At 49.5% G+C, this 22,118-nt stretch overlaps 1 protein-coding gene across 10 annotated transcripts in view; it reads right to left on the bottom strand.

The window, feature by feature from the left end:
• The window catches only part of BAZ2A (bromodomain adjacent to zinc finger domain 2A), a 34,461-nt gene extending 13,022 nt beyond the window's left edge, over positions 1–21,439 (bottom strand). For 2 of the 10 annotated variants that reach the window (XM_079936357.1, XM_079936358.1), the window contains exons 1-10: positions 21,277–21,439; positions 16,421–16,506; positions 6,257–6,394; positions 4,094–4,687; positions 3,367–3,405; positions 3,034–3,219; positions 2,316–2,534; positions 1,373–1,861; positions 1,167–1,227; positions 5–113 (exon numbers count right to left, since the gene is read on the bottom strand). In XM_079936357.1, the coding sequence (XP_079792483.1) occupies positions 5–113; positions 1,167–1,227; positions 1,373–1,861; positions 2,316–2,534; positions 3,034–3,219; positions 3,367–3,405; positions 4,094–4,687; positions 6,257–6,392 (1,833 nt within the window). In that variant the 5' untranslated portion in view covers positions 6,393–6,394; positions 16,421–16,506; positions 21,277–21,439. Of the gene's footprint in view, positions 1–4; positions 114–1,166; positions 1,228–1,372; positions 1,862–2,315; positions 2,535–3,033; positions 3,220–3,366; positions 3,406–3,856; positions 3,959–4,093; positions 4,688–6,256; positions 6,677–9,100; positions 14,053–16,420; positions 17,055–21,276 lie in introns of those variants that run through there. The other 8 variants (XM_079936360.1, XM_079936352.1, XM_079936353.1 and 5 more) reach the window with 8 other exon arrangements.
• Positions 21,440–22,118: the final 679 nt, after the last annotated feature.

Genomic DNA, 22,118 nt, shown 5'->3' with positions numbered 1-22,118 from the left:
TTACCTTGATCACTTCCGGGAACTGTTTCATCCTCTTCCCACAGGGGCCATAATACCAGGTCTCCCCCTGCCATCGGTGGCTGCCCTTCTTGATGCGCACCTCTCTCCGCCACCTGCCAGAGAAGCACACGGGCCCTGCCGCCAGGTCACACCCCTACCCACTCTCAAGCCACCCAGAAGCCAAGCCCAGTGAGCAGATGGCCCGCCCCGCACCTGTCTCACTAGAACTGCATGTAGATGCAGAGGTTCCTGAGATACAAGCTTGGCCAGAAGGCAGGCCTGGGCCACAAGCCCCTCAGCACCACAGGGGAAAGCAACACACCAAACTGCACAAGCCCAGAAAGACCTCCACCCCTCCCTTCACAAAGTCAGTGAGATGAGCAGCCAGAAACCCCCTCCCTAATGCCATTCAGGGCAAATTACTGGGTTTCCACTAAAGAGGATAAAAGACCTAAGAGAATAAAGGCAGAAGAGACAGAGGGTGGGGAGGCAAGCAGAAGAGTAAACTCACTGCTGACTCCATGAAATGACTCTGGAGAGGCCAGGGTTTAGTGAGGAACTCTGTGTTCTGAGCAACAGATTATTCTAAGACTAAGCCTTATCTTTCTCTCAACACTTAAAGCAGAACTCAGACTTGGTGATCACAAGTAGCCAACAGGGGCGGAGGTGGGGAAGGTCAGGAAGGCAGTTATTCCTATAAAGCCCTTGGTGTGCTGGCTTGTTCATTCTGGTCTCATACTGTTCCTGCCCTTAAAGTGCATTAAAAAAAAAAAAAAAATCCCAATTCATGGGGACTAAGACACTCCCCATTCACTGCTATTCCTTCTCTAAGCATACAGGACAAGGTAACTCATTTGGACATCTGAACCCTAGACCCACCAGCTGAATTTGGAAAAGATAACAGCAGTAGCCCCTTGAGGAAAAAACTGAGTGGTCACAAAATGAGGAAAGAATGGGTGAGGGGAGGAAGACCGTGAGAGAGGAAGAAAGGTAGCCTAAGAATCTCATGCCCAGAAACATTATCACTGCAGGTAACTATCCTTTAACCCATTCTTGTCTAGCCCATTTCTCCCCATCTCAGATGAGAGGAGCTCCCTTCCCTTTTTCCTAGAGTCATTCATTAAATGTGTCAAAGGTCGATGCATGTAGCAAACTAGAGCATTTACCCATGTTGGAGGGGAAGACGGACTTCTTCTGGGGTAGCAATACGTCTCCTCAGGACATCACCTTGGGGAAGAAAACGGGGGATACCCAAGTTAAGAGTTCAAGCAAAATACTGAGACGACAGGCCAGTGAGGAAGGGCTAAATGCCACATGAGACAGAAACTTTTCCTGGAACCAGCTAGGGGTGGAACAGAATCTAGACACTCACCACTACCAGAGGGAGTGACTCCTTCTCCAGTGATCTCTTCCAGGTCAGCAGTTGTCTCAAGGAAGCTGCTGACATTCTTATCTGCTGGGGAGGCTGCTGGGAAGACAGCTGCTGGGGAAGGTGCGGGGGAGGCTTTTGGGGAGGTCACTGGGGAGGCCGTCAAGGAGACTTCTGAGGAGACGGGTGGGAGGGCTGCTGAGGAAGTTGGAGAGACTGTTGGGAAGGCTGCCGGGGAGATGGCTGGGGAAATTTCTGGGGAGGCTGCTGGAGAGACTTCTGGAGAGATTTCCGGGGAGGCTGCTGGAGAAACCGCCAGGGAGACTGCTGGCGAGGCTGTTGGTGAGACCGCTGGCGAGGCTGCTGTACGGAGCTGAAGAGTGGATGACTGGTCAGGGGCTGGCTGGGTCAGAGATGGTGGGAAGTCTGAAGCCTGAGTCTCCATCTCTTCCTGTTCTGCATCACTGCCATTATTCAGGTCAAAGCTAGTATCTAGAATCCAAAGGGACAGGACGGCTAAAGGAAGAACGATCATATAAAACAAGAGAATCTACTCAGACAAACCTGGACGAAGCTAAACAAGGTTACTTCAAGGGCTTTCCCCTAGGGTTGGAAAAAGAGAAATGGCCTCTGGCTCTCTTCCCCTACCATTCATGAAGGTTAAAGGGCAAAACTGCTGCTGCTGTCACTGTGTGAAGAAATACCTTTCACCTGGAGCCAGTAAAGGCCTCTGGCCTCCTGTTCCCCACAAACTCCAAGTCTCACCCCACAAGTTCTTTTGGGCACAGGGCAGAAGTCAGAGTGCCTTTTTTAGTCCCACCATACACTGTTCCATGGCCTCCTCAGCTCCCAGGAAGGTGTTCTCACAGATTTCCCACCCCTAAGGCCTGTTCTCTCACCTTTGCCCAGGTCAAGGACTTTCTCTGTCCTAGCTCTCCTCACTTACCTTGCAGAACAGACTCCCCAAGGACAGGGGGAGAGGTGGGGCTGGCAAATATAGAGGCTGAAGTTTGACTGTCATCTGCCAGGAGACTGAAGGCAGTGGCATTATTGAGGGAAGGACAATCGAGGGCAGAGATCACAGGGCTGTCCTCAAGAGGCAGCTTGTCCTCTGCACCCATCAGCTCCGTGTCATCTATACCATAGAGTCCTCCAGTCACTGGCTCTTCAGGGGTGGAAAAATCAGAAAGCAAGAGTTAAGAAATACTAGTCTGAATATATCCAGTTTTAGTTCCTATAGTGTGAAGCTTCCTTCTAATATTAGGGAAAGGCAAGGCAATGGTTTCTACCCACAGACCAACACAAAATTCTAGCATCTATCATAAAATAGGCCTTTCTTATATTTCAGTGGGGTAAAAGGTAATCGTTCAATGGCAAGTTAGTGAGAACCCAAATAGCCCATCTGTGTGGTAATAAGTCCCTACCCAGGGCTCTTGGCCAAAAGGAACACTGGGAGAGAACCTGGGAAATGAACCAATTCAGCTCAGAGTGCAGTTGGCCCAGTCAGGCCTGTGGCATGAAACTGTGGTCTGCCACAGGATCATCTAGAGACCCCAGTGTCCCAGATTCCCAAATACTTTCCCTGGCTTACTATCTCTTCCAGGTGGTATAAAGTGGCTACCCTCTGCATGGATACGTTGAAGGGAGCTAATCTCCAAGCCTACCCGGTGCCAAAGTGTTGAAGGGCTCCAGAGAGACTTCACTGAGGATTGGAGTGTCTTCCAGTTGATCAGGAAGATGTGAAGGATCATCTAAGCAGCTCACTGTGGGATCAGGGACCAAGACTGAGACCTCTTGGTGTAATGATTCCACAGAAGGGACAGAGCCGTTGTAACCACACATCTTTAGTTCTAGGAAATCCCAGGAGAGGGCAAAAGTCAAAATCAGTGCCGTCAACGGGTTCAGTTAGCTATTAGTAGGCAATCTTTGCTAGAGGGATGGATGTTCATTCTTTCAACATTTATGGGTCCCAGTTCTATGTTGGGTACCGATCATACCGAGAACTTTTGAGTATGCAAAGATGTGCGAGGAAGATCCTGCAGCAGGTAAAGAGGGGAAAGAAGAGTGGGGTCTGAGACAAGAACCCCATCATGTTCTCAACTGTTTCCCCCATCCAGTTAAACAGAGAAAACATCCTGTGATTTCACAGGGTGGTCACCTTTATACTTGGAATCAATAGCAAACTAAGCATTTATCTATTCTGAGGGGGAAGGTGAGAGGGACTGCACATGTACCTATGCTAACAACAACAAAAAAGAAAGGAAACTGTGAGTAGACAAGCAATGGTGTGCTCTGCCTGTTCCTTCCCTCCTGCACGTGCCAATCACTACTTAGGGCTCAGCCCACTTTAGCAGCCAGTCTGGCCCTGCCACAGTCAAGTCAAATTGGCCTCTTTGCCTCCTGCTGATGCCCCAACCCCTTCCTATAACTTAGAAGAAGGCTTTCTTGATGCAGGGTGTCTGTTGGGGCTGTTTCGGGCTCGCCCACCTGCCCTCTCCAGGCCAGCAGCTCTGCATGAGCTTGAAATAATTTGCACTCCCACTCTCGAGCTGGTGCTGCTGCCACAAAAACACCAGCCACTTGGCTCTGCTAATCACCAACATGCAAATCAGCCTCCACTGCAGAGAGCTGGAAAGACAAGTTTTCCTCACCTCAAAAAGCCACTGCGCCCCCCAGAGCCCCATTTTCCCTCTCCCAACCCAGCTCACAGACCCACAGTTATACCTGGCTGCTCCTCTTCCAGCTCCAGGCTGCCTACCAAGCCAGTGCCATTCTCCGCCACAACTGAAGTCAGCTCCTTTTCTGCTGCCTCATCAGGATGGATACCACTGCCCACCTCCTGCGAGGGTGCAAAGGTCTGGATGCTGGATCCCAACATAGGAGAAGTCTGTGGGGAGGTGAAAAAACTAGGGGGTCCATTGGGCATCACCTCAAAATTCTGGTCAGGAAAGGAATCATATAGTTCCTGTGAATCGAAGTTAAGCCCCATGGGACTCTGGGTACCGTTGGCCCAGAACTCTTGGCTCCCAGCCCGAAGGTTAGTGTTGTGACTTGGGGATGAAGGTTGCCGGCTGCCCCCAAGGATGCCGTTGAGTGGGTATTGTCCCCCCGAGAACTGGGAGAGAAGGGGTGGGTCCTTGAGGTTGCTGCCAGGATTGGCAGGTGGGTACTGTGAGTAGTTCCAGAGACAGTCATAGGCCACGTTGGGGTGATGGAGGTGTGAGGTGCTGGAGGAGTGGGGAGCAGAGTTCAAAATCCCTGAAGTAGTAGTGTGAGATACAGTAGATAAGCCATTAACATTCACATCCCCATTCAAACCTGGCAGAGAAGGAGGGAAAAGGGTCAGTTACAGCTATGTATGCAAGTAACACTATAAATTCTACTAAAGCAACAGCACTGACTAGAAAAAGGGAAGGTGAAGGGGTGGGGGATTCCCCCTCTACTGTATTTATAGTTTTTTGGTCTCCAGGGAACACCAAACCCAGATGCTCCTGGGTGGAAGCTTAGCAATCGCTGCTGAGGCTGCTGAGTAGGGGGCTGGGGAGCTCTCCCAGCCTACCACAAGAGCGACCAGCAGAGAGCCGGCTGCTCTGGATGCTCAGGGCTTTTCAAATTTTTTTTTTTAATGAAACTGTTCGCAGACGCCCTACAGTGACTTGCATTCTTCCCCACCCTCATTCCCTGGAGGAATTCTTCCCTTGGAGTGGCATGACTGAACTCTCTGCCCCCCCCAGCCCCCGCCGCCTTCCCCAGTGCCTGTTTGCCCCACAGTGGCACCAGAAGAGACAGCCTCCACCTCACTGGCACATGCAGATCCAGCACTTTGTGCTGGGCTAAGAATAGAATTTGCAGTCACCACAGCAGAAAGATCCCAGCTCGGAAGGCTGGCCTTGGCCCCTCCCCATAGGCACTGGAGGGTAATACACGGGGGGGAAAACTCTGCATGAGCAGTATGCAGACTTCAGTTCTCAACACCAATGGCGGCCTCTGGATTGGAGGGCAGTCAAATAAAAGGAACCAAGATACTAAGGAAGCTTCAGGGGACATGGGAGCAGTCCTCCAGCGAAATAAGGGAGTTTCTATCTATCTGCAACCCCCTTGTGAAAGACAGGAGGGAGTGGTGGTTAAGTATAAGCCTGTGGCAGTATTTTTCTGCTGCAAGGAAGGAGGCAAACATTTGTGCCTCACTCTGCTTCCAAGCATAAAGTACCTGAAACCAAGGCAAGATTAGAGAGGTACTTGGCAGGGCCATGGTACAGAGCAACTGATAAGCCAAATCCAGGAAAAGACCTGATCCTGGCAGCAACACTTCTGTCTGGAATTATAGATGTTTCTCTCTGGGGAACTAGGTAAGAATTATAACGCTCCCTGTCCCTATCTTCTATCCACAAGGACAGGAGGTGGCACAAGCACTTCAAGCATCTGCTCTCTTCTGTGCTGCACAAACTAAAAGGCAAACACATCCCAACCTTCACCCAACCCCTCCACCCCCAGTCCTAAGGGAGGGCTACTCCAGCCTCTAAAAACAGCTTCTCAGAGGGCTGGCCCTTTATCTCTTTCTCACGGGTCCAACCTGGTTATCAGAAGCAGCAGCCAGGGAACAGGGCTGACAGAAGAGCAAGCTAAGATGAAAAGGCCAGTATGTTTTTCTAATCCCTTCCAGCCTTAAAATGAAAAGTGTTGTTTCCATAAATCCCTAGAACTTGTTCTTAGAAGTTTGACTTCTCTCCAGCAGCTGGAGTTCTGAGGATTCACTTCCTCCCTTCCCACCTGGCATAAAAGAGAGTTGTTGTGAAGTAGCTAGTCCAGAGCCAAACCTTATCCCATCAACCTGCTCTCAAGGAGCGATGCCCACTCCCTCCCAGGCCATGTGGCCCTCACACTCACTTTTCCCTTGCTGGGGGAAGTTCATGGGAGACCCGTTAGTGTAGAGCCCCTCCCCTGAGGAGGGAGAGGGTTTCAGTCCTGAGGCAGCAGGTGCAGGGGGAAGGCCAGTAAAGTTAAAATGGTCGTTTGCCTCCATTTCTGTAGGAGGGGAGAGAGAGGGGAAAAAAAATACTGGCGGTTAAACAAGGTTATGTCACCTGGAATCTTCTAGAGGGAATGCCCCCTCCCCTCCATCTACTTTACTTACCCTTCTCCTACCCAGGTACTGGATTGGGAGGGAGGGGAGTTGCGGGGGGAGTGGGGAAGGAGAGAAGAGAAGAGGAAGTGGAAATATACTCCTAACCTGGGCAATGACCTTATAGAAACAGTGTTTTAAAAAGTCAGAATTGTAGAGATAAGAAGAGTTAGGGAGAAAACCAAGATACACACCTAGAGGAGTCTTCCCCCTGTATAAGCCCCACCCTCTTAACTCCCAGCCCAGGTTACCCCTCTATGTTAGATATTAGCCCTCAGCTGCAACATTTAACATTCTCCATCCTTCCCGCCCCCCGGCCCCCCGCCCCCACCGCCAAGGTAAGGCCAGAGTCCCACTCTGGGACTTCTGTATACAGAAGGTTCTCAAAGCCATCTTTCTGACAGAAAAGCATGGACGTGTTGGCAGAAAAAGCATGTTTAATACATATACTGTTTTATTATTATAGTTGAGTTAAGCAATTACCACGTTATCCTATCCATAGCCCTAGACATCTGAAGAAGATAGTATAGTTAACTGAGGTAAAGGAATTTGAAAAGAATACACTTCAGGAAAGGTGACCATAATAGCAAAAGTCAAATCATCCAGTAACACGTCTACTCCTTTTTCATGGGAAATACCATGCTCTCTAAGAACATAGCTCACAAAAGTGTCAGAGCTGGAAAACTGATTAAATAAGAGAGTGTCCCAAGGAACAGTATTCTGTTATGTCTACTGTGATTACTTCCCCATGTTTTGGTTTTGTGGCTTAAATGTAAATGGTCACTGAGAGGATAGCTAGGTACTTAAAGTTGTAAAGTACAGTGGCTCATTGGGGAGTAGTATGGTTAAAAAGCTCTTTACCCTCTCCTGAATATGATGAGGTGATATACTACTAGGAATGATGATGAGAATAAATTTACCTTCGATAGAGCAAAGGGAAGAAGGAAGAAGACAGAAAGCAGAAGCTAGAATTACTGGCAAAGCCTGACACATCAATCAGATACTTATGATGTACTAGCGCATACTAATTTGTTATATGAGAGACATGATCTGTCTTGATATAGAAAAAGCAACTCCTTTGGTTACCACAGAAGAGTAAAGGACAGAAGAGTTCAGGTATAAAGATTTTTTTATCAAGCTCCCAAGATGAGATAATAAGCAGACCTAGGTGGTGTTTTAAATAACCTCTTAAAAAAAAAAACTATAAGTAAAGCTTTTAAAAGAATGAATAAATCAGTTAAGGACACATAAGGCCACTGCCCAAGGTTTGCAAGAATCATATTCTTGAACATGCTAGATAATGCAAATTAGCCACCATTAGGTGAATCTAACATAATTCTGAGCATGAAATATAAACCCTGTACAGTATATAGCATGACAGCTGTAAGATTTTCCATGCTTGGGACTTCCTTGGTGGCAGTGGTTAAGAATCCACCTGCCAGTGCAAGGGACACAGGTTTGATACCTGGTCCGGGAAGATCCCACCATGCCGTGGAGCAACTAAGCCCATGCGCTCTAGAGCCCGTGCTCCACAACAAGAGAAGCCACCGCAATGAGAAGTCCGCGCACTGGCAACGAAGAGTACACCCCTCCCTGCCCCGCTCACGACTACAGAAAGCCCATGTGCAGCAACAAAGACCCAACGTAGTCAAAAATAAATAAATTTAAAAAATAAAAAAAAAAGATTTTCCATGCCTAATACCATAATTGTCTCTACCTTTATCAATTTTAACTGGAATTTAAAAAATAAAAGCAGGGGCTTCCCAGGTGGCCCAGTGGTTAAGAATCTGTCTGCCAGTGCAGGGAACACAGGTTCGAGCCCTGGTCCAGGAAGGTCCCACATGCTGCGGTAGTGCACCACAACTACTGAGTCTGTGTGCCACAGCTACTGAAGCCCGCGCAGCTACAGCCCGTGCTCCACAACAAGAGAAGCCATTGCAATGAGAAGGACGTGTGCTGCAAGGAACAGTAGCTCCTGCTCGCCGCAACCAGAGAAAGCCCGAGCTCAGCAAAGAAGACCCAACGCAGCCAAAAATAAATAAAGTAAATAAATTAAAATAAATAAATAAATAATAAAAGCAATTTGCATTTTGTCAATTTAAGAGGGGAAAAGTTTTTAGGATAAACTCATTTCCCATAAAGGATTTCCCATCTTCACTCTAAAATAAGCAGCAGACCCAGACTTGCTATGCATCAGTGAAGAAACTTGGTCTCTACAGAAGACCTCAGGGGCCCCCAGGATTTCCTTATAGTTAAAGACCATCCTCAGCACTAAGGGATCTGAAAAATAAGCATCATGAGATTAGTGACCCTTCCGAAATGAAAGACACCAAGGAGGAAAGTTCATTCCCTATACTCTAGGTTAGGTTCCTTCCAAAGCTTACATCACAGGGAGGACTTCCCTGGAGGTCCAGTGGTTAAGATTTCGCCTTCCAATGCATGAGGTGCGGGTTCAATCCCTGTTGTGGGAGCTAAGATCCCACTTGCCTCTCAGCCAAAAAACCAAAACATAAAACAGGAGCAGTATAGCAACAAACTCAATAAAGACTTTAAAAATGGTCCACATCAAAAAACAAAATCTTTAAAAAACAAAACAAAACAAAGCTTACATCACAGGGAATTCCCTGGCAGGCCAGTGGTTAGGACTTGGTGCTTTCACTGCCAGGGCCCAGGTTCGATCCCTGGTGGGGAAACTACATGCCGCCAAAAAAAAAAAAAAAAAAAAGAGGACATTCAGGGATTCATTTCGCAAGTCTAGAAATGCTATGCCTGGAGAGCCAATCTCATCTGATCCCCACATCTCCTCTCCCCCAGTTTTATGCACAGCCACACCTCTGCTGTGCGCTGGACTATATTCTCCCACTCAATGATAGGCCACAGTTCGTTTTTCCTTTTTCTGTTTGAATCCATGAGGAAACTAGTGACCTTCTCATCTCTGCTACTCTGGGACAGCATAGCATTTCCTGTCTCATAAATTACATACTAATAAGCATAAATGGATGGCTTACAGAAATCAGATAAGTAAAAGGAATGGGAAGTTATCTAGTATCTGAGGTCTGTTTCCCCAGGAGCCTCTACTGAGGGGTCATCAGGACCACAATCACTTCATTTATAAGAAGCTTCCTAGAAACATAAAATACTCTGTGCTGTGCAGTGAGATCAGCGCAACAACAGTGAGCTCTAGGTGCAAATCCCAGCTCTATTGCCACTAGCTGTGTGACCCTGAACAAGTTACTTAATGTTGCTGAGCCTCTGCTTCATCATTAGTAAAAATTTTAGTACTCACCTCCAGGGCTTGTGAGGATTAAATGAGAAAATCTATATAAAGGACCTGGCACAGCATCTGTCACCCAGTAAGCACTCAATAAATTTTAGCTATTATTATTAGACAAAAAAGAGTAAAAACTATTTTTTGTTTTTAGTTTTTAAAAAGATAATCATATCCAAAGGGTCAAAATATAATTTAAAACCATTACGATTTTTACTAGTATGGGAGATACTACCAAACCAGGGATGATCCTCCCAGCCAGACTTCCTTGTATGCAACTAGACTCTTGATTTCAAGAGAAGTTTTGCATGTGGGATCTTAGTTCCCCAATCAGGGATCGAACCCAAGCCCCTTGCATTAGCAGCGAGGAGTCTTAACCATTGGATGGCTAGGGAAGTCCCTACACTCTTGATTTCAGATGTCACTTAAATATGGGATCGCATTATAGGAACGCAAAGAAAATGTGGGCAGCTCCTCTCAGCAATAAAACCAGGGTTATTTTATTTTAACCTTCCTACCCAAGATGCTTTTCACAATAAAGCCTGAAGGTAAATTATGTCCTCCCATCTAGAGCTAATAAGAAGAACAGTAAAGCAAAGGAGAGTGTCTCCCTTTGAACTAATGGGATTTTGGCCAAATGAAAAGAGAAATCAGTCAGTGCCCAACCCCCAGAATAGTAGACAGCTCTCCTGACCAGGAAGTACAATCAGGCCAGCACGCAGCCCAGTCCCAGTAGTATGTAAATGGATCTCTTAAGGACCTCTAAGCTTCCTTTATAAGAGTTAAGGGACATTGCCCCTTAAGCTTGAGGTAGTAAAGCTCTTGCCACAAGGCCAAATAGGCTGCTCTTTCTCTCAGTTGCTACTGAAGAGTTACTACTCTGTGGACCTGTGACATGGTTTTGACAGAAAAGGGCTGACAATGCAGTGTTGAAATAAATGTTACAAATTTCAACACTGTTGCAGGTGCCCTGACCAACCCTAACACTCAGACCTCTGAGGCTACCCCCAGAAAGACAAGACACATTAACACCATCTAGCTGGACACTTGAGTCCCTGCAGCTCCTTGGTTCATTCTTCCCATATAGAATACTAAAATTCCACAAATAGAGAGGTTTCTAATTTTGTGGGGTGGGCAGAGATTTCAAATGTCTATCTTTACTAAACAGTGAATTTAAATCTTGCAGTATAGTAAGTAAATCATACTACATTTTAGATTTGTAATTGTGAATGTTATGAAGGATACTTCTGAACTCTACACATCTCTGGAATCATCCACCATACTCTAATACAGTGGTTTCCAACCAGGGTGATTTTGCCCCCAGGGGACATTTAGTCATTTAGAAAGGTATAGCTACTGGCATTTAGGAAATCAAAGCTGGGGATGCTCCTAATGATCTTGTAATACACAAGACAGCCCACTACAACAAAGGATTATTTGGTTCTTGCTCAATCAAGAGCAAGGTTGAAAAACCCTGCTCTACCACAAAAGCTGCCTCATTTCCCATTTCTACCCTATACCCTGGGGAAGATCCCAAAGTTTTCACTACTCCCAATTCCTGATGCTGCAAACAAGCATGCCTTCACTTTCAAATCTAAAAACTCCTTCCTGGCTAAGCTGTCTTCCTCCACCAGAAGAGTTCCAAGTGCCAAGCCACAAAATCAACATGCTTTCTTCCCCAGGAGGGTAGCCCATTCAGACAGCTCTCGTAACAATCTTCCCTTGGAACCCAGACTCAGACTACAGCCATACTGACTGAGGCTCATTCTCTCAAAATGTCCTTTCCTTAACCCCCTTTTCCTAGTCAGGACAGTAGGCAGAAGGAAGATGAGGAAAGAAGGAAGATTATTATCCTAAGGGAGGCTACTCAAAGACAACTGCCACGTCCAGGCTGCACAGAAAAACACAAAGATGATTGTTCTCTGTTCTTATTTCTTCTATACTGTGTAGGTTCTACAGCATCAACCAGAAATTAAGTTCTACCATTGTATCTCCAGCACTTAACTTAGTGCTAAGTACATTAAAAAAAATGAAAGGAAATACTTGTTGAACTCATAGATTGAGCAAATGAATGAGTAAATCTGTCTTTTCTGTCACTACCAACTTACTCATCCAATAAAGTTTGTGATTTTTGCTCCCACCATTCTCAAGAGAACCAAAAAATTCAGCTTCATTCTTCACAGAGATAATTTCTAGAGGGAAGAAAGGCCCCAAATCTTGACATATTTTAGACATATGTCTCATGCAGAAAATAAGGCCTGGAAACAGGGAAGCGTGATTTAACTGAACACTGAAGGTATATAGCAGGTTTTAAAGTATTTGGCGACTGAATAAAGGAGCCATATACTAACAATCTAGGCTAGGTTTTCTGCCACAGCTCTGGTCACTTCACTGTCAGAGGACTGGAAATGCCTTTAAATTGCAGGACACTAAAAACCACACTCCAGAGGTGGAAACAAGGTTATTTCCCTTTCAAGCTCTGACTGTTTCTCAGAATTTCAGCTCTAACAGTTAATGGCTTCACCCCTTCCTTCAAAAATCTATCCCCCTTCCCCCTAAAAAAAAAACTGAGCTGAGAAGGCAGGTTATACAGTGCCCAAGCCCAAGAGACCAAAAGTAGCAGTACCACTTGTCTCTTAAGAATCCTCACGGTTTTTGTTTTTTTCTGACCGCACCTCGCAGCTTGTGGGATTTTAGTTCCCCGATCAGGGATCGAACCCAGGCCCTTGGCATTGAGAACGTGGAGTCCTAACCACAGGACCACCTGGGAACTCCCAAGAACCCTCATGCTTTAGTTTTTGATGAATATTTGCTAAACTGTCTGGTAATATTTTCATTATGTAAAATGCCCCTTTAATTATTCTCTTTAACTAGGAGAAGGACAGAACACCACGTAACAATAACACAATGCTACTTCTACTGCCAGTGACCCAACCCGAGAACAATCTCCAGAACTCTTCAAAGAAGACAGGTTTGTTGTTTTGCACAATTTTATAAATCTCAAAATTATGAAGACCAAAAAGTTGGTGAAAAATGGTCCCTCTGACCCATGTGCAGCAATGCTGAGAAAGTATTAATCTTAGGCTATGAGGTATATGAGGACATCCATATCCTAAGAAATAAATCAGGAAGATTATCTGCCCCAGGAAATCCTCAAGAGTTTTATACTTCACTCTATGTCCTAGGAAATAAAAACTTTGGCATTACTGCCTCACTGTACACATCTCACACAAGGTCAAACATCATACCGGTTATTGGACTAACTTCCACACTATTTTAACTGTATTTTATTCTTTTAGTAAAAGAATATAGCAGACCTCTTCAGAGGTGATAAGAAAGGTCAACATCAGCAAGACACAGTAACCCTAACAAGCTTTGCTTCTCTCTTGGCAACACCTGATTCCAGAACCACAAGACTGCAAGATGAGCCTCTCAGGGCATTCTAGATTTCTGACTGGCTCTGAGGTCGGCCCACATAGTTCTCCCTACACCTCAAATTTTTTCCTTTACGGAGAGGCTTAAAAAAAAAAAAAAAAAAAGTCAATATTAAGAAATCCACTTCTCTGAGAGAAAAATGCATCCACTTTACAAAAAGGCCATGAAAGGTTTACTGCATTCAGCTTTCTGATCAGTCGTGTATCAAATGAAGCCATAGCTATCTACTTTCTCAAAATCAACTTTTATTTCTCTTAAAGAGTCCAAAGAAATAAGAGTAGTCTTTCTCCTTCCTTCATTCTTTTAACTTCCACCAGGGAAAATCAATTTACTATTCTGTCAGGCCCCAATCTAGGTAAACAAAGGTTGAAGAATGGGGAACTTAAAATCACTGTCAAGAAAGCAACTCAAAGGAACCAATCAGTCAAGCAGAAGGGCAAGAAAAAGGACAGTGACACTGAACTCGTTTTTACTGTTTCCAGACTATCAACCCCAACAGCCCCAGTAAAAGGAGAAATGATGCTATCTTACCAGTGCCACATAATCATATATGTCTATCTGGTCCTATCCTGGACCTTTAATCTAAGAATCTACAATTCAGGTGGAAAATAGAAAAGATTATTTAAATGTTAGACTTAAGCAGTTTTCAGGATAGTCCAAATGATCTCACCTCTCAAAACAGAAAATCCTGTGGCCAGCTCACCTCAAACCAAACCCAGGGTCTAACCAAGTGCCTGGGGGCACAGTACACACAGTCCATCACTATATGCTATAGTAGAAATCTCCTGGAGTTATCAGGTGGGAAAAAGAGAAAATCTGGACACATGACTTTGCACAGAACAAGGGAAAAGCTTAGCCCTCTCCACGAATGGTAATAAGAGAGATGTCCTTTATGGACTGAAGCATAAGTCATATGATAACTAATTCTCCTAATTACTTGGTACTGCAGAAGGTAAACCCCCCCCATGTCAACTAACAGGCTTCCCACAGGGACTTATCTTTAGGCTAGAATCACCAGTGAGGAACAAGCCCACCACACTCACTCTGCAAATCAGTCCCTACCCGCCCCCCCACAAACCCCACTCAGTTTAATCTTCCCCATTCTCCCCTCTTCTTCCACCTCTCGGAATCAACTTCATCACGTCACAAGCTCACTTACTCAAGTGCTCTGCAATACAGAAACTGTCATACTTAAGAATATATTTAATATTCGTATGTATATAAGAATATATATTAAGCAGGATCCCAAAAAGCCACTCTCTTGACACAAAAGATCCCAAGTCTTCCTGACAGCTCTCTACACCGAGGGAATTTGCATCACTTGTGTAGCCCTGCTGGTGGATGAGTGAGTTTGATTTTTCTATGACCTCTAGCTCAGGGGAAAAAAATCCAGACAGGGAGACAGAGATGCTTTGGAGGGGGGATTGGGATCAGGGAGTCAACTGCAGTGACTACTTCCAGTTGACAAATTAAGTTTACAAAAAAAAAAAAAAAAGTCGAACGAAGGACTCTCAGACCACATGGTTGGCAGGATCCAAGCTTGCCCGAAGGCCTCAGAAAATGAAACCAAATCTGATTAAAATGGACATTTCAAAACAACGAGAGACGCAGCAGCAAACGCACAGCTGCCATTTCCCGGCCACTTCCTGCGGGAGGTTTGGGGGAGGGGCTGTTTGTGTACAGATGGAGGTGGAAGCTATCCCCCCCGCATCGCCCCCCGAAGGATGCAAATCTCCCACTCCAATAAATCCTACAAAGGATGACTGCTGTTGGCATTGCATTCCCCTGAAAATTGGGAACACCAGGAAAGAAAGGGATGATGCGGGATCATCTTTTCTGCCACGGAAATGGGGATCCCCTTAGTGAGGGATCCCCCTTGGAAAGGGCTCCCTCTTCATTCTTCCCTCCGGCCCCTAAGGCCGGCTCAAATCCGTACGCCTCAGCACCGGCCCTATCAACCCCCATCCCTGGAGTGGCGGATTCTCCCGGGACTCGGGGGCCCCAGGCCAAGCACAGCTCCACTCCAGCAAGGCCCTCTCCTGTTCGCCAAGCTCAAGAGAACGTGCACCCCACACCCCCACCCCGCCGAGCGGACACCCCGAGACCCCTGGAAACCCCTCTGACCTCCACTCACCGTTGCCAAAACGCCCCAATCCCCACAAACGGAGTGTTCAACCCGTCCAGGGAACCCCCTCACCTACCCTTCGCACTCGGGCAATCCCCACCCCATCTGAAGAGGTGGAGCCCCTCCCGGGGATTCCACCCCGAGTCCCCCACAGGAGTCATCTCCACCAGCCAGGCGGCTTCTCCGCCTCCTCCTCGCAGCCGCCGCCGTCGCCGGGAACCTCCACAGCTCCTCCCGCTGCCGCCCCCGCCGCCCCATCCCGATCTTCTGCAGACCGACCAGCCCCCTTCTCCTCCCACCCCCCAGTGCAGGAAGACCCCCGCCCGGGGCTGGGTTCTAACTGGAAATAAACTCGAGTTGGCGTCTCCTCCCCCCACCCCCCGGCAAGGCTCTAGGCGGCTCCAGAGCTTCGGTTCCCTGAGGGAAGCCTCGGATGAAAGCGGGGCTCCCTCCCGTCAGGCCCCCAGCCACAGACCCAACAGACCTGAGGCGGCGGCGTCCAGCCAGGCTCGGGGCTTGTCTCTCCCCGGGGGACGGGCGGTTCACATGGCCTCGCTCCGGGCGCCAGGAGGGGAGGGGAACGCGGGGGAGGGGGTCTGGGGTCCGGGAGGGGGGAGGGGGACGCGGCTCAACCGCGGGGCCCGAGCGGAGCCAACATGGCCGGCGGGGAGGAGTGAGCCGGAGCCGGAGGGGGCGGGGAAGCTGCGGCCGAGAGAGAGCCGCCCTCCGCGGCCTCCGCCGCCGGGTCCTAGCGCCCGCCATCCCGGCTCCCCGACCCGGATCTGGGTCCTAGCGCCGCAGTGTCTCCCTAGCCTACCGGGAAGCTCCCTCTGCACTGTGTCTCATTGTGGGCGGTAGTCCTGCATCACACTGAGCAAACTGAAAGGCGTGTCCTGATCCCAAGGTTAACCTAAAAGACTAAACCAAATTTCTAGGACCGAGGCATGTGCCACTCCCCTAAGATCATTTCGGGGGCAGTTATTTCCCAGGCTGGGTAGTGGAAAAGTGGAAGTGTTGAAGCAGAAAGGTAAGTCAGGAAAATTCAGTCCTGGTAAAGGGGTGGAAAAAGGCAAGCTCCTGCTGCTTCTGCTGCCCACTCACCTCTGTCCCGTGGGTGGCAGCCTGGTCCTGCCTGGATCACCACTTTCCCGGCGACATCCACAGGGCTCTGGGGGTTGGGAAGATTCCTGTGGGTAGGAAAAGGAAGCTTGGCTCAGAGACCAGACAGGGAAGGCCTGAGTCTAGCCTAAACCTGGTCAGAGGGACAGGGGAGAAGCAGGAAAACTGACCAGCAAATGAGGTGCCCCAAATGTCCACCTATTCTATAGTTCCAGTATACTTTTTCTGATAGGGCTATATAACTAAGTGAAACCTTCTGAGAAGAGGAAAGAAAAATCTAGCAGAGGACTAGAGTTTAGCTATCACCTAAAACGTCTATTGCAGGGACCCAGAATGAAGAACAGTGTCATACATGATGTTAGAATTTAGAGAATTTCTAGTTCAACATTCTCTTGTTTGGTAGATGAAGCAATTATGGCCTGAAGAGGTTGACCGACTTGTTCAAGGTCAAACTGTGGATAAAATGTGACTAGAAACCAGGTTTCTTTTCCTTGCAACTCAACAGACTTTGCAGGCTTCAAGATAATTCCCATTCAATTCATTGCAATGCAGTTGTACAAACAGTTGCCTAACTGTGCAAAACTCAAGCTGAATATTCTGGAAGAGGAACAGACAGAGTGGGGATGATGAAACTCTGGCAGGTTGGGGGGTCAACAAATACTTTTTCCTTTGGGAGTCTGGGGAGGAAGGAGACCTGAAAACTGGGTGGGGCCAGAGTAAGACAGGATCAAATACATTAGTGTAGATTGGATTTCCTTACTCCACAGGGGAGTGAGTTCTTCCTAAATTTGGGGGACAGACTTCACTCCCCACTGCAAATGGCTCAGAGAAGCTTAGAAGGAAGTGAGCTTCAGCAAAGCCTCAAAGTGTGTGGGCCAGAGAGAGAGGGGCTAAGAGGGTTGGGAGGGTTTCTGTCCCTTTCCTGAAAAAAGTAGATTGTCAGTGGGAAGGAGTAGACAGAAATCAAAATCCTTTTCTCCACCATGACTCAGTAACAGATTTATAGGGTCACCTAGTATAAAAAATAAGGACCCCCAACAGCCTAGTGACCTCAAGCCCCTGGGTAAATAGAGGCCACACTCAGGGTAGAGGGGGGTCCTTCTTTCTGGAGAAAGCAGGGATCCAGCAAATTTCTGCTAAGGAATGCTTCCCCCATTCCCAAAATAAAGACAGGTGAAGAAGAGAGCTCAGGGCATGGAACTGGCTTCCTAAAGGGCCGAGGAAGAGAGCTAGGTATCTCTTTTTTATTTTCCTTTTCCTCTTTCCTTTTCCAGGGCAGATGAGGGAGAATCTTCCTACCTCCCGCCCCCAATCATAGGGCTGGCCAGTCGGAGGCGGGCGGCAGGGGAGGAGCCTGGGCCAGTCAGACGGGTGTAGCCACGCCCCTTCCCCCACCACCACACACCCACACACACCCACCCGCTGGCTCCACTCGGCTCCGGAAGAGCCGGTTACTCCTGTGCCCCACTGACTGCTCCCACCCCTTCCGAGCCCCAGGCCTAGTCTCCAGGGCAACCCCTAGGACTATCCCGGCCAGGAGCGATTGGGAAGAGGGGTGTTGGATAGGAGAGGGCCACCTGGGATTAGAAAAGAAAGTGGGGCAGGATCCATTCTTTCCCATCTGGTGCGGAAAGACTACAATCACCTTCCTCCTTGAATGAGATCCCTCCTCATCCCATCTAATCAGAGGTCTTCCTTGCTCTTTGAGGAAGGATGAGGGTGGGGTGTCAATATGCCAACAGCTGGGTGTTTACTTCTTGCCAGAAGCCACCCCAAGCAGCAGCTGTGCTTCTCCCCCCCATCCAGATGACAGAGGGCAGACTGACCCTTTCTGTCCCCAAACATTCCTCAACCCCATCAGATGTGGCCAATCACCCACCCACCCCACCTCCCTTTAGGAAGCTACTAGAAAGAGGAAGGGGCAAATGGTCTTTTTTTCAGCAACTTGTGAGAAGGGTACCTAGGGAATACTCTGAACCTTTCACAAGCCAGGCCAGTGGGCGGGTAATAAAGAGAATGGGGAGGGAGAAATTAGCACCTGCTCCCCCTTTCTCACCCTCCCTGTGTTCCTGCTGCACCACCCTGACTGGGGTCAGCTGCCACAGTGCGTGGCTCCACGCAGAAGCCAGATGGCTGGGGCTGGGAGGGGGAAGAGACAGAAAGGGAGAGAGAGGGGATTCGTCTGCATCCCTCTACCTCTCCCTCTCCCTGTCCAGGTACTACTGGAATTCAACCCCAAACACCACTGCTGACCACCCTCTCCTCCCGCCAGCTCCCTCCCAGCCTGTGAAACATGACTCAGAAGAGTCTGAAGCAAATCCAGACACCCTGTCCCCTCGTTCTGGAGTGTGTTGTGTTGGGGTTAGCAGGGAATGAGAGCGCAAGAAGGGAAGGGGCAGGGCTAGGGTCGCAGCTGGATTTGCAGGGAGGGGGAATTCCCCAGTGGAGGTGGGGTAATTATTAAAGACCTCCCTTGTGCTCACTGGCTGAAGGGTTCACAGTGTTAATAGGGTCTAGTAGGGAGATGGCCCTCAACCTTGTAACCATTCCAACTTGTCCCCCTTCCCTGTCCAGGTTAATGGAAAACAGTCTCCTCCCCCTCTGTATTTTGGGGAGGCCAGATTCTTCTATAACACATCAAAAGGACCACAACTCATCCCTCTTCTCTCCAAATTGGTATGTGTCCCCTCAGATTCAGCACAGTCTTTTTTTAAACTCCCCAACGAGCTTCTCCATGCTGGTCTCAGAAGAGGATGGAGAAAGACCTAATTTCCTTAGGACTCCCTTTGCATCTGAATAGAGAAGGCTGGGCTTCCCAGGCTTTCCCCACCACCCCACTGCCCTTAGAGACTTAGTCCAAGAACCTCATCCACCGTCCCCCAACAGCCCCTTAAGCCCAGAATCACAAGATTCTGGATGCGCCCTCCCCCATTCCCTGACTCTGGGGCAGGAGCGTTCTTAGGCTGGACCGGCCCACCCCAAGTCCAAGAGGGTCGTTCCCACCTGGGCTGGTGCTGAGGTCGCACCCCGAAAGTCCAGGAGAGATGGAGTGGGGTGAAGGCTACAGAAAAGCTTTAGATGGGAGTTAGTTGAACTTGAAGGGCTAAACGGAGCAGGGCCTGAAAGTGACTCTAGTCTATGATAGCCCCCAACCCCCCTTACTACGGGTAAGGAGAGTAGTTGGGGTGGCGGTTGTTCCCCCTCCCACTGGAGGTTAGGATGGCGTGGGAAAGCGATGGTTCCAGAGGGGAGGAGGAGAAACCCGGACCGCGGGAGATTTTTCTGGCGAGGAAGGAGCGGGGGAGGGGGAGATCCTGGGTCCGGAATAGGAGGGGTACCCGGGAGAGGTTGGCCGAGAGGCGTGAGAAGCCTCCGGATTCCGGTCGCAGAGGACAGGGGAGAAATGGACGAGTAGATAGTGCGGGGGAGAGAGGAAGGGCAGCTCCCGCAGGGGGAGGGTCAGATCCCGAGTCCAGGGCAGCGGGGATCCCGGGGCAGGGGATCGCAGGGGCGGTCCGCCCGGGGGCTCTGGGACCAGACGTGGGTTCCGGGCCTCACCTGGAGCAGGGCCGGGCGGCGGCGGCGGCGGCGCAGGTGGCCGAGCCGGGCGGCGGCGGCGCCTCCTCCCCCAGCCCTGGCCGGCGGCGGCGGTGGCGGGGGGGTGGCTGGGGTGGGGAGGTAGCACTTAAAGGGACAGGAGCTACTGGGGTAGGGACGAGCGCTCGGGTAGGGCTGTCGCGAAGAATCCGCTGAGGGAGGGGGAAACGGGTGGCGTCTCCTAGGGGCCCGAACCAGGAAGGATCCCAGATGGAGGAAGAGAACAGATCCCAGGAAAAAGAGACAGAAACTTCTGCGGTCAAGTGGGGGATGGTGATGGGTCCGAACTGGAGGACCTGGGAGAGCTCCACCCGCTCTCCGGAGGCACCGGCAAAGATCTCTTCACAAAGGAGGGCCAGGAAGGCAGTGAGAGTCGCAAGGACTCCGGAGGAATGGAGGTGTCGGAGAGGGAACTCAAGGCCGAGCGTGCTGGGGGTAACACACAGCGGCCCTACTAAATGAACAGGTTCCCTGTGTTTCAGCTCCTCAGGGGCTCAAGCCCTACAGCCGTGGAGAGACGCAGCCTCCTTCCCCCAGCACGACCCAAGTTTAAAAACTTCTGCAATCAGGAAGCCAGGAGGGCAAAGACCTCCTAGGCCTTTCAACCTCAGTCCTGCCTCTCTCTGTCTTCTCAGTGACTGAAGCATGGGGATCGCCAGTAGCAGCCCTAGTGAGGCTGGTGTGGGGCCGTGAGAATCGGCTTTCTTCTAGTTCAGTTCTCCCCCAGCCGCCACCACCCTTGCGGCAACCTCTGGGGCAACAGGAAGCAGCTGCTCAGTGCAGCCCCCCACCTGGTGGTGGGTCAGGGTCAGGGAGGGAAGAGGGCAGGGACTTGAAAGGCTGGGGAGAAAACAGGGGGAGAAGCACCTTAAAAATCATCCAGTGCGACCAAAAGTGGGCTTTACTTTTGTGGGGGTAAAGCCAGCAGTGAGTGCTGTGAAATATTTCTTGAATCTCAGCAGCTTAAGTGGGAGGCGCAAGGGGCTGAGGCGAGGGTGGTGAGGTGGGGAAAGCCCCAACCTAAGGTACACTCTTAGGCTCTTCCCCAGAGCTGGAGCTGGCCAGTGCTCATGACCCCTTGGTCGGCAGCCTCAACAGCTGAGCCCCTGTGCCCCTATAGTCTGGTTTCCCCTCCTTCACCCCCCAAAAGAGCAAAGGTTAGGCCCCACCCCTGCTGAGTCAGCCAGGGAGGGAGGTAGGCATCCCTCAGGCCTTCCCGGGGGGCTGGTCCTCATACTTACCCATGTCGGGCTGGCAGGGCTCCAGGGCTGGGACCACCCAGCTCCTCACTGTCCTTGGTTCCCCCTTCACGTGCAGGCTGGTGTTAGATCCTCCCAAACTGTGAGGTGGGAACTAGCACGAATCAAAAAGCCAATGTATGCTTCCTGCGAACCACAGCCTGAACTGCTGTAGGGTGATGTCCCTGTGTGACAGACTAGGGTGGGGAGGGAGGAGGGAAGGGCGTGGCTTTCTCTGGGTGGAGAGGGAGGAGGCGGTGAGGACAGGGCAGAACCAGGAGAAATATGGAGGAAGGTTAGATCTGTGTTGACACCCCAGTGGCGTGGTACAAGAAGAGAGCGGTGAAGGGGGAAGGAAATAAATAGTTGCAGCTAGTGAGAGGGAGAAGGTTCTCGATGAATGCTAAGAGACATAAATGTATGGGGGGAAGGGTGGAGGTATGATAGAAACAACCTTTAGGTTCACAGTTCCTAGGTCTGCATCTGGATAACATGGGAAAACACAGCAGAAAGGGCGGACCCATACCCTGGGGGCTTCTGCACCAGCTTCTTACCCACTCCAGAGTAAGGACCTAGAGGATGTGCCCCCAACCCCCATAACTCAGCATTTCCCCAAATCCAGGCTTTTCTAGGAGCAAACTACTGGACACAGGCAGCTCAGGGGCTCCACCTAACGTCCAAATCATGACACAGGAGAGACGTGCCAAGGACGTCAGAGGCAGATGGGGGGAAACTCAGAGGCCCCTACTCCACCCCTGGCACCTCTCCCAAGGCTCCTCCCCAGCCTTCAGCCCCCAAGGGCCTCTGAATTGGGATCTGTTTGTCCTGCCCTGCTTCTACCCGAC

The sequence above is a fragment of the Stenella coeruleoalba genome (genome assembly GCF_951394435.1).
Source record: "Stenella coeruleoalba genome assembly, chromosome: 11".
NCBI lineage: Eukaryota > Metazoa > Chordata > Mammalia > Artiodactyla > Delphinidae > Stenella > Stenella coeruleoalba.
Note: the sequence above shows the minus strand (reverse complement) of the source record. Positions and strands in the feature narration are given on the sequence as shown.